This window comes from Osmerus eperlanus, chromosome 20 (genome assembly GCF_963692335.1).
Source record: "Osmerus eperlanus chromosome 20, fOsmEpe2.1, whole genome shotgun sequence".
Taxonomy (NCBI): Eukaryota; Metazoa; Chordata; class Actinopteri; order Osmeriformes; family Osmeridae; genus Osmerus; species Osmerus eperlanus.
In genome coordinates this window covers 499,044-510,611 of record NC_085037.1, presented here as the reverse complement: position 1 = coordinate 510,611, position 11,568 = coordinate 499,044, and the positions used below count along the sequence as shown (strand labels likewise).

General features: G+C 48.0%; 1 protein-coding gene across 1 annotated transcript; it reads left to right on the top strand.

The window, feature by feature from the left end:
- The first annotated feature begins 1,108 nt into the window (after nucleotides 1-1,108).
- Nucleotides 1,109-11,270, top strand: LOC134006911 (nascent polypeptide-associated complex subunit alpha, muscle-specific form-like). Its single transcript, XM_062446028.1, has 5 exons — nucleotides 1,109-1,451; nucleotides 2,856-3,075; nucleotides 3,859-4,897; nucleotides 7,719-7,879; nucleotides 11,124-11,270. Exons 1-5 carry the CDS (start codon nucleotides 1,147-1,149, stop codon nucleotides 11,268-11,270), a joined length of 1,872 nt encoding a protein of 623 aa, XP_062302012.1. The 5' UTR covers nucleotides 1,109-1,146.
- Nucleotides 11,271-11,568: the final 298 nt, after the last annotated feature.

The following is an 11,568-nucleotide window of genomic DNA, read 5'->3' as shown; positions in this document are numbered from 1 at the left end:
CCAAGTGTCCGACTGCAGCTCTGCTTCATTCTGCGCCTCTCTCGCTCTCTCTCTCTCTCTCTCTCTCTCTCTCTCTCTCTCTCTCTCTCTCTCTCTCTCTCTCTCTCTCTCTCTCTCGCGCGCGCGCGCGCGCGCGCGCGCTATGATCTGCCTCTGTCGCTCAAGAGGAGGTATTCGTTTCATCCTCCTACATGGACTCTCATTTAACCATTAAGTTTTCCTCCTCACTCCATACAATTGTCTGCACACCTACAATATATATATATATATATATATATATACTACCAACGCAGTTACAGTAGGCATATGTAGTATATGTTGCCATCGCAATCGTTGAATCGTGTTTTAAATCCTCGTAGCAGCCTAATGATGATGACAGTGACTGGCCGTTGGACAACAAGTGGCCCAAGTAGTGATTTCTCTTGAATACGGTAAATAGCTTAACACTGGAATGGGTTTTAGGAGGATGCATGGGGTACACCACACAATTTACCTCCGTAGCTACTGTGACATTAATACGAGATGCACTACTTGCTCGCTGAACGTGAAATTGATACCTAACAGCCTGGAACTCTGGCCAGTTAATGCGAATGCCGTTTACAGTTTTGCATATAAACGGTCATTAGTTTTACACCATGCGTTTTGTGTTTTTTTTTTAGTTTTTTTTTACATGTGGACATGTTTACAGCTGTGCGTCAAGAGCACTTAAACCTTTTGAATAAACAAAATTATATAATAGGCCCACACATGAAATTAAATTAATCCATTAACCATTAGGCCTAATCCATAAAATTGACATACACACACACGCACGCACACAGGCCACTATTTGGTTATTTCTTACTGTAAATTCTTGAGAAACCGAGTGTGTGCTCGGTAAGCTACTATGTTGCCGATGTGACAGACTAACGATCATAGGTTTAGTTGAAATGAAATAGATTTAATCAATAATTTATCAGATTGTAGAGGTAATTCGTGTGTTCCAATTCTAATTCCATAGCTGGTTGCCATGGGACAGTTTTTGTGCATCCCTTTGTTTTTACTTAATTTAGGAAACAAAAGCGCATTCAAATTGAGAACATACGTTGTTAAGACATGAGAAACGCAATCCTGGCAACAGTTTGATTAACAGAAATTTAAGGACAAATGATAAGCGAAGACCCTTTCAGACCAAAACGGCACAATCTGAAGCGGTCCTGGGACGCAGTGGGGCCGTTTCCTCGCTCCATCTGGACTAGTCCCAGTGTTCCCGTGGATGACTATGACCGGATCTGTCGGGAAATATGGGAGAAAGCGAAAAAGTCTAAAGCAGCTATGTGGGACTTTGGGCAAATCCACCGCAAATCCAAAATACAATCAACTGGAAAGTTTGTCGGAGATCCATTTGCCCAGCCGGAGTCGTACAACAACGTCCAGCGCACAGTAGGCCCAGAGGCCAGCCTGGATGAACGGTAGGCCTGTAGCTAGCATTTGCGTAAATTAGCCGATTTCATGTTTTCACTCAATGCAGGGACAGGTGACATTAAGCCGAGCTGGTGCCGAGGACATTTTCACGGCAAATGTTTTTCTTCAAAATCTGGATGAGTTGTCCTATCTTTCAATAAACCATAGGCCACGGTTAGCCAAGGCTTCTACTTATTTATTTGGTCAAGTGTATCTTAAATATTACAAAATAATAGAAGTAAACCACTAGTCAGGTCAGTTTGGATAAGATAAAACTGTCATGGGTCTCTAGACAAAAGACGTGTGCGTGCCTTTTAGGAGATCTGTCCTTGCGCATGTCACCGGCGCGACAAACTGTGGCCTCGCTTTCGTCTGTCCTAGACCCACGCTAATTGTCCACCATCTGTCTACCGATGGTCCGGGCTTCAATCGCGGCATCGTTTTCTGAGTCATCACAGGACCGTCGCTGGCTCCAGCGCACCGTCTGCTCCGCATCGGGGCTCCGTTAGGTGACGGGCTGGAGACTAACGAGAGTCGGTGTCGTAAAATATTCATACCTGGAGACCGGCTGCAGGCCCGTGTCTCGCACCGGTGAGTGGATAAGGGAAAGGCAGAACAAACAAAGTTGTCCTCCTAATGTGCGTATTTGGTTTAGCTCACCGCGTTGCCTTGGCAGAGATGTGCTGTAGGCTACCCCAGGGATTAGTGTTGGATTGTTTGGGAGAACGTCTGTGGGGGAGGGGGGGGGGCATGGATATGTGTGAGTGTGGGTCTGTGGTGGGAGGAAGAGGATGTTGGATGGTCTTAGGGTGACTGGACGCTGTGTAGATGCTACCAGGACTGAGGGGAGTGTGGAGTGTTGTGAGGATAATTAGTATAGGTATATAGGACAGGAAACAGTGTGAACATCCATGAAATAACAAAGTTGTTATTTCATTTCATAAAATACAGTTCTGTATTTTATGTGGTATGTGTTGATAGTACAATTGAGTACGCTACTGACTAACTCCCCCTCTCTCTATCCTCCCTTTAATCTCCCCCTCCTTCTCTCTCTCTCTCTCTCTCTCTCTCTCTCATCCTCTTACTTTTCCTATTACTTTTCCTCCTCTTTCTCTCCCTCTTTCCTCCTCACTTTCTCTGTATCTCTCCCTCCCTCCCTCCCTCCCTCCCTTTCTATCTATCTGTCTGTCCCTCCCTCCCTCCCATCTCTCTGTCCCTCCCTCCCTCTCTATCCCTCTATCCCTCTCTCCCTCCCTCTCTCTCTCTCTCTCTCTCTCTCTCTCTCTCTCTCTCTCTCTCTCTCTCTCTCTCTCTCTCTCTCTCTCTCTCTCTCTCTCTCTCTCTCTCTCTCTCTCTCTCTCTCTCTCTCTCTCTCTCTCTCTCTCTCCCTCTCGGGCAAAGCCTCGCTGCAGTAAAGTGCAGGATGAGATGTCACTCATGGTGCAGAAGGAGTTTTGCACATTGATCTCCCAGGAAGAAGAAGAGGATCTCTACAGCTCTGCCTCAGTCAACACTCCGTCGCCCCACAATGACCAAGACGACACCGTCCCATCTGCGGAGAGCCCTGTGATGGCGATGGAGGTGGACGAACAGGGAGAGGAGGAAGAGGTGTCTCAGGTCAATGTGGACGAGGTGGGTGTTTGGTGATGACTGAAGGAGTTTAATGCCGCTAAACAATATTTAATTATCTCGCTATCTGGTGTCAGTTGCAAGGCTATTACTGTTGTTTAACTGATGTATTGTAATTACGATAGATTCAGTATGCACTTTCATAGAGAGCAACATACAGCAGGGGATTTGAACCTTCAACCTCTGGGTCTGCAGTCAAACATTCTACCATTGAGCTATACCCATCTCTTTTACTCTGAAAATTATAATGACAGAATTGTATTATTCTGAGGGAGGGAATATAAGCGAGAAGTGTCACAGGAGTAGTGTACAGGAATATTCAGATTCCAGGTAACAGTGCATTCAACCTGGTGGAAGCCTAGGTTGAATACTATATAAGATTCAGACCACAAAGTCATCACACACCAATTTGGATTTCACGGGACCAGTGGATTTCAGGGACCAACAAAACCTGAAATAGCTAAAAGCTAACCGTACCTGTCACTTTTCAAAACAAACAAATTATGAAAATGTATGTAAAACCAAGTGATTACACAATTTTTGTGTCTTTAATTTAATGAAAGTATACATGATGAGTAGAGCCCAAATTTGACTAACCTTGCCATCCAATCATAATGCAGTCAGTTAGCCAAAGCTGTCCCCATGTCGGTGTTCATATGTAATTTACTTCACGAAATACGCTAAGGCTCATAGGGAATCAGTTGACGTGTCTCTTCCTTCAAATACTGAGCCTAGATGGAAGCCAGTGGCAGTGTGTGAACTGTGTGACGTTCTGTACCTCTGCAGGCACGCGAGCAGCACAGGAGGAAGATCGAGATGTATCTGAAGAGTATTCTCCGCATGGGGCCTGGCCCTGGAGCCCCCCCTGCCCGGCCCAGACGCCAGCCTGTTCCTGTCCGTGTGGCGCCTCCCAAACACTGGCCCTGTGGTGCAGTGCTCCGCTCCCCATCCCGCCCTCCTGCAGCCTCCGCCCCAGCCCCTCCCCCCTCGCCCCCCCCTCCCGCCCCCCTTTCATCTCCTCCCACTCCCGCTCCTCCACCCTCGTCCCCCCATCCTGCAGCCCCAGCTCCCACCCACGCTCCTCCCCCCTCCCCCCCCCATCCCCCCACCTCCGAGCCCTTCCCCCCGATCTTCCTAGAGGACGACTTCTACCCTCTCCTGGGGCTGCTCTGTGACCCCCGGCCCCCTCCCATTCCTGGGGGTCCGGGGCCTGACCCAGCTAGCGAGGAAGACTTCCCACCTCTCCCTGGCACAGCCAGCAGGATGGACGCCCCCCCTCAGCCCATTTCCGCCTTGGCATGGGGTGACAAGCAGTACCCCACACCACCCAGCCCCTCTCAGCCCGTCATCTCTACTCCACTGACCTCCATCCAGGAGGTGAGCAGCTTTGCCACGCCCCATAATAAAGCCCCTGCCCTGGCCTTATCCCTGGTGCCCTCTCCACACCCACCGGCCCCTCAGCCAGAGGTCTATGACCTCCTGGCTGACTTCCCAGCTCTCCAGCCCCAGGGGAAGGCTCCTCGGCTGGGCTGTATTTTGCCCAAAGCCCTCCATTCCTCCAGCCTTGCCGAGGCGGCCCCAGAGGTCTCCTACAGTGCCCTCTTCAAGGCTGTTGAGGGCGAGAGATTGGTGGGCGTGGAAGAAAATAGTGTCACGCCTTGCCCTGGAGGGTACCGGGGAGGGAGGAGGAAGCAGGGCTCCAGGATTGGAGACCAGAAGGGCAGTGGCATTGCCAGGGTGAGCTCCACCCTAACAACTGGGTGTGCCAAGTCACGCCGAGCCAACATAGAAGAGAAGAGAGGCAAAGCGACGCCGACTACTGCAGGTACAAGTCGCTCTGCCATCTCTTTACCTGTAACTCTGCCTCTCTCTCCTCCATTTACATTTACATATATGCATTTAGCAGACGCGTTTATCCAAAGCGACTTCCAAGAGAGGGGAGTCAGATGGCTGAGCAGTGAGGGAGTCGGGCTAGTAATCTGAAGGGTGCCAGTTCGATTCCCAGCCATGCCAAATGACGTTGTGTCCTTGGGCAAGGCACTTCACCCTACTTGCTTTGGGGGGAATGTCCCTGTACTTACTGTAAGTCGCTCTGGATAAGAGCGTCTGCTAAATGACTAAATGTAAGAGAGAGTTTTACAAAAGTGTATAGGTCACTGATCATAACAACGAGATAGCCCCAAACATTAAGGGTAGCCAAACATGAAGCACACATTGTGAAAACCAAATAAGTCCCAAATGGGTGGGTGTGGAGAGGGCACCAGGGATAAGGCCAGGGCAGGGGCTTTATTATGGGGCGTCAGGTGGCTGAGCGGTGAGGGAATCGGGCTAGTAATCCAAAGGTTGCCAGTTCGATTCCCGGTCATGCCAACTGACGCTGTGTCCTTGGGCAAGACACTTCACCCTACTTGCCTCGGGGGAATGTCCCTGTACTTACTGTAAGTCGCTCTGGATAAGAGCGTCTGCTAAATGACTAAATGTAAATGGAAGAATAATAAGAGCATGTAGTTAGACAAGTTACAATTAAACAGCAAGAACCTCAAAAGTGCAAGAGTGTACCTGTGGAAAAAAGCAAGCAACAATAATATATTTCACGGCTAGTACAATAATTTTAAGACAGTTACAGCAAACCAAGACCAAGTCTCTCAATAAGAGTCATTGTGATCCTGGAGGAAACTAACATCAGGTCCAGCCAATCATTCCTAAGTGCCGTTGTACTCCTCCTTTATCTTTTCTCTGTATTTCTAGCTCATTCCCTCTTTTGTTCTAAGCTCTCTACCCTTCCTTTCTCTCTCCACTGTAATATCTCTCCTCTTTCCCATAATTTCAACTTTCCCTCCCATCTTCATTTGACAGTTGACATTTGGTGAAAGTCAGGAAGAGTTTGGAAATGGGTGTGTGGCATGACACTTGTTTTGACAAAATGGAGAGGGACACTGTATTACAGACAGGTTCCCGTCTCACACACACACACACACACACACACACACACACATGCCCCGTCAGAGCATTCATTATTAATATTAATGACACCGTCACACTCTGCTAATTAAAATCAGGAGCACCTGGCCTGGCCAGAACTGGGGTGGAGTCACACCCTCACTCAGTCTGCCTAATTAATCTCCAACACACACACACACACATGTTCTCCCTCAGAAAAACCCAGTTTTGCTTGCCAAGACATGCGGTCTCACACATATACACACCCTCTCAGTACAGATTAGGATATCTGCTATAAATACGGAATGCAGACAACGGCCCCTTTTCACCAGAGCCACACATATATAGCTGCGTTCTTGGTAACATAAACTATTTTCAGAATTTGGTCTCTTCTACTGTCCCTGCCTCAGACAGACCAGAGTACATCCTTGAGAGAGCTGAACGAATGCAGGAGGAGGAGAGGGGAGGAAAAGGAAAGGGGGGGGAGGGAGGAGTGTGATCACTCTGTAGCTCTCTTTCTCACCCTGCTGGCCCTGGTGTATTTATATGTGCAGATGTTCAAAGTCAAAGCCAGTGTCCAACATGGCTGGTGTGGAGCATTACTGTAATCAGGGATCCGTGTAGCACCACAATTGGAAACACACACACACATGCAAATAACCACTCGCATACACGCAAAAACATACACACACCACACCTTTTCTGCACTGCATACACTTTCACAAACACCTGCTGAAGCACAGAAACTACATAAATACATTCAGAAACAAACACACACCAGACACTTTTGTCTGCACAACATGTGTGTGAGTGCACACCCGCTATCTGTTGCGTGGGTGTGTTAACACGGTGGCCCTATGCAGGGACACACTCTCTGGTGTAATTCAGCCTGCAGGTTTTCATAATGAAGGATTATTGTGCAACGTTGCAGTAAATTATATGGAGATTTCAGTCTCCCATAACTCTCTACGGGTAAGGGGTAGTACTTTGTGTGCGTGCATGTGTGAATGTGTGTGTGTGTTGGTGGCACTAACGCACCTTGAGAAATTGAGTATGTGAAAAGCCACGTGGTCCACTGTTGAACCATGTGGCCCGTGCCCACACAGCCGCACACGCTGGCTTTCCTGTAGGCGTGTCACTTCCTGTTTGTATACCCTTCTCCTCTGACTCTGTTTGCCTCTTCTCTGACTCATGTTAACTAAGTGGATGTCTGTTTCCAGTCCCAGTGTTGTGCGTGGGAAGGGATCTCTGTTACTGCGTGCTGGGAATCCAGCCTGTCCCAGCTTAGATATGCATGCACCTCAATGCATGTTGCGATAGATACAGTAGACAATAGATACATGCATGTTTAATGACAAGGTGCTCAACTACCCAACTCTCAAATTTGCTTCACTGGCATGAATGTCTCAATAACAATATTGCCAAAGCATCAAGTTTTAATACAAAAATACATACATTTCAAGAAAACATTAACACAACATTAAGATTGAGATTCAACCCTCCACCGGGCCCCCGCCACCCTCACCCCCGGCCATGCCACCCCTGCCAAAGGTAAGGGTGAGGCCAGCGTGCTGGGATTCCTTGTGAATGGTCTTCTTCACCCCTTCCTCATCCCTTCTTCCTCCCGTGAGATCTTGTTATCAGACGTAAAGCCTGTTGGTTCTACTGTCGCCAGCATTTCACATGGGATTTTGTTCTTCTTACAGAAGTCTTCCAGGAGGCCATAAGGTCGGCCCCCAGACGAGCCCCTCCCACTGCCCATTGTCCCAGGCCCAACCGATGGGGGACCCCTTGGTACGCGCCAGCGGCCCTCGCTCAACCCAGCCGCCATTGCCCTGCCTGCCCCCCACCTGGCATCACCCTCCCAGTAGGTACCTCAGATAGGGAGGTAGACCAGCACAACGTACAACAAAGTTGAGTGTAACTGTTATTTTTTACTTTTAAAGGGGTGTGTGTTTGGGGGGTGGGGGTGTTGACGTAGCTGCTGGGGGGCTCTTGGAGCATGATTGAACCATTTCTGCCCCAATGCCTTGTTTTACGCACATCTTGTCCACGGGGAGTTGGGTGTTGCATGTGTGTGTGTCGCAGGGTCTTGCTTGGGTTTTTCATTTGAGATATTTATAGATTACTCCCCTCCCTTCTTTCTCTCTTTCTTTCTGTCTCTATTGGTCTTGCTCCCTCCCTCTCCACTCTGTTAGAATGGTCCATTTAACAATTTTTTTTTTTTCACCCACTCGTCTGGTCGTGTTGCCGTGACAGCACTGCGCTCGGCTCTCTGGGAGGCTTGACCTTGTGGCCCTTCCTCTCCTTCCTCCCGGTGTAATGGCTGAAACGGGAAGGCAAAATCCACAGTGGTGGCTGTGAGAAGAGAGGGGGAGAGAGAAACACAAAGAGAGAAATACAGAGAGAGAGAGGGAGAGAGAAAGGAGAAAGAGGGAGGACATTTAAAACTCTAAACATTTCTACAACCTTTATTGAGTAGTCAAAACTAGGGAGGAGAAAGGGTGAAAAGGGAAAAAAAAGATTTTAGAAAAGGAGAGAGAGGGAGAGCAAATGTGTCCGGATAAGAAGATATAGAGGGAGAGGATGAGAGAGGAAGGTAAATAAAGTGAAGGATGAACAGAAGTCTTGTGGTGATAATGGAGAACTTTCAAAACTTGCAGTTTTGGCAGAGAAACAGCTGATGAAAAGGTGCCGTAGGTGGGTGTGTGTCTTTGGTACGCTTCTCACACACATGAACACACAGACACACACGTACGCACACACACACACACACACACACACTCTATCACTCCTCTTCTCAGATAATTGTTCCATCAGCCTGACTGTGGTATTAAAGTTTAACAGTTGAAGGATGCATCAGGAAGGAGGCTGTTTAAGATGCTCTCTTTCCATTCTTTCCACGCTGTGTTCAGGTCAGGGGTTTTCCAGGGGCTCAGAGACACCACCCATCCATACCCTGGGATCACTCCTCTATTCATTTAGTCATTATTTGTTTATTTATCTTCATGAATCTCATAGTAATTAAGTTTCAGACTGTGTTAGACTGTGCCTCACCCCCTTCCAGAATCCTCCCCACAAACACAAACACACATACACAGACACACTTGTTTAACATTGATGTATGCCTCGGTTCCTGTAATCCAATCCTGGCAATTTGATTGGGCCTCTAAGAGAGAGCGGTTAGGAGAATCTCTTTAGAGTCCTGTTGGAAGGCCTGGCATGACAAGTCTAGTTTGGTTGGTGGTGCCAGTACATCCATGAGGTGAACAGGAGGAGGAAACAGAGGTGGAGCGGAGCAGAAGGAGGAGGTGGAGCGGGGAGGAGGGGAAGCGGGAGAAACAGGTGATTTGAGAAAGAGGAAAAGGAGATTGAGGAGAATGAGGAGGAGTAGCAAGAGGGCAGAGAAGAAGGACGTGATATTTGTATTTGTGTTTAGCAGCGTGATTGACAGGGTCTTTACAGATTTGGGGTTTGGGGATCTTGTGGATAAGAGTGAGTTTTCAGAATGGGTGTAGGTGTGTTTGTGTGTGTTTGTGGGAGGGAGGGTGGATATGTTTGTTTGTACGTGTGTGTCGGAGGGAGGGTGGATGTGTCTGTTTGTACATGTGTGGGGGAGGTAGGGTAGTTGTGTGTGTGTGTGTGTGGGAGGGAGGATAGTTGTGTGTGTGTGGGGGGGGGGGAGTTGCATGTGTGTGTGTGGGAGGGTGGATGTGTGTTTGTGTGTGAGTGTGTGTGTGTGTGTGTGTGTGTGGGAGGAAGGGTGGATGTGTATGTTAGGGACATGGGGGTCCTCCAACACTCCACACCAACTTTCTCTTTTCTCATACACACTGCTAATAAGCTAAACGGGGCTGTTGCTAGGCTACACAGGACTGTTGCTTTGAGACAACGCCTTATTTCTATGGTTGTGTGTGTGTCTTTTGACCATACTGTTTAGAAATGTGCTGCCTTTTGGGCTTTATTAGTATGATGCTTGTCAGTGGAGAGACCCTCCAAAGCAGGGCTCACAGAGGCTGGTGGGATATGTTTGTGTGAGTGTGTGTGTGAATGTGTGTGTGTGTGCATGCGTGTATATGTGCATGTGTGTGTGTCTGAATGTACAGTATGTGTGTGTTTTGAGGAGGATAATTGTAAACCAAGTATGAAGGACTCCCAAATCTTGTAACCAAGCAACAAAAAGGCTCCATCAGGATGTCTGTGCATGGGAGGAATGACTTCAATGTTCTGGGACGTTTCTCCTCCCCTGACTTTCCCAGACAGAGGAGGAAGCCTCTAAACACCCACTAGAGTGATTAGATCTATACTAGTGAATGGTCTATAGATCTGTAGTCTGAGTGTTGGGACTGGGCCCCAAGTGTTGGTCTCATCATCAATCTGTTTGTCTTGAATCAAGGACAACTTTCTCTCTCTCTTCCGCTCTCTCTCTCCTTTGTCTCCATCAACCAGGAGTGTGTGTGCATTTGTGTTGTTATTGTGGCGGTGGGGTTGCCTTTCCATTCATGTATTTATTTAGTTCACCATTATTCAGACTCACGTCACCCTTGTGCTCAGCCCCCTCCTCTTCATCTTAGTCTTCCTCCTTCTCCTCGTCATCCTCTTCCTCTTCCCTCTCTTCTTCATCCTCCTCCTCTCACCTTCCTGCCACTCATCTTCCTCTTCCTCTAAGCTCCATGCTCCTCCCTCCCTTCCCTTCCCTTCCCTCTCCCACCCCCACCCCTAACCCTGCCACAGTAATAGCTCTGCCCAGCTCCTCATTGGCACTTTCTTGGCTCCCAGCTTGTTAAACATTGATTACTGTTCTCACCCTCTCTTTCTCCTCTTCCCTCCTCCCTCTTTCTTTGCTCTTTCTCGCTCTGTCTTTTTTTTTCTTTTATCTCAGCTTGTGTGCTGTCTTAATCTAGTTCTCGTTTCCCTCTGTCTGTCTTTATAGCCTCTTTTTGTCTGCTCTGTGTCTGTCTTGGTGTCTATATGTTATGTAACCAATTTATTGTTTATATATTCTTATGTCATAATTTCCCATCCCACTCTCATCTATCTCTCTTTCCCTCTCCTCTGTCTCTCTCTCTCTTTCTCTCTCTCCTCCTTTCTCTCTCTGTATGTCTCTCCAGCACCATGTTCCATCCTCACAGCAAAGCGTTCCTCCTGGATTTGCCCCTTGTCTTCCTGCTCTAGAGATAAACCCAGTAGGAAGCTATGCAGCTCATCCCCCTGAGGGTCTCCATCTAACAGGAGGCGACATTCCAACTAATAAATGACTGGCTAAACGTTGGTTGTCCAAAATTGTATCTGTCTGGTGAGGGTTGCCTGTTCATATCTAGCTTCATTAAGCTAGATATAGAACTATGGTAAAGGTGTATCAACTGGGCTTTCCAAGCTTCCGCCCTCTGAGCCCCTGTTTGTGTGTGTTTATTGGTGTGTGTGTGGTGCTAGCATGCCTCACTTTGTTGCTGACTGACAATTGTGTGTGTGTTTGTGTGTACGTGTGTGTGTGGATGCACAGCATAGAAAGATCAGTTCCCTCCTGATACTTATCTTCTTCTATTCTATAAAACT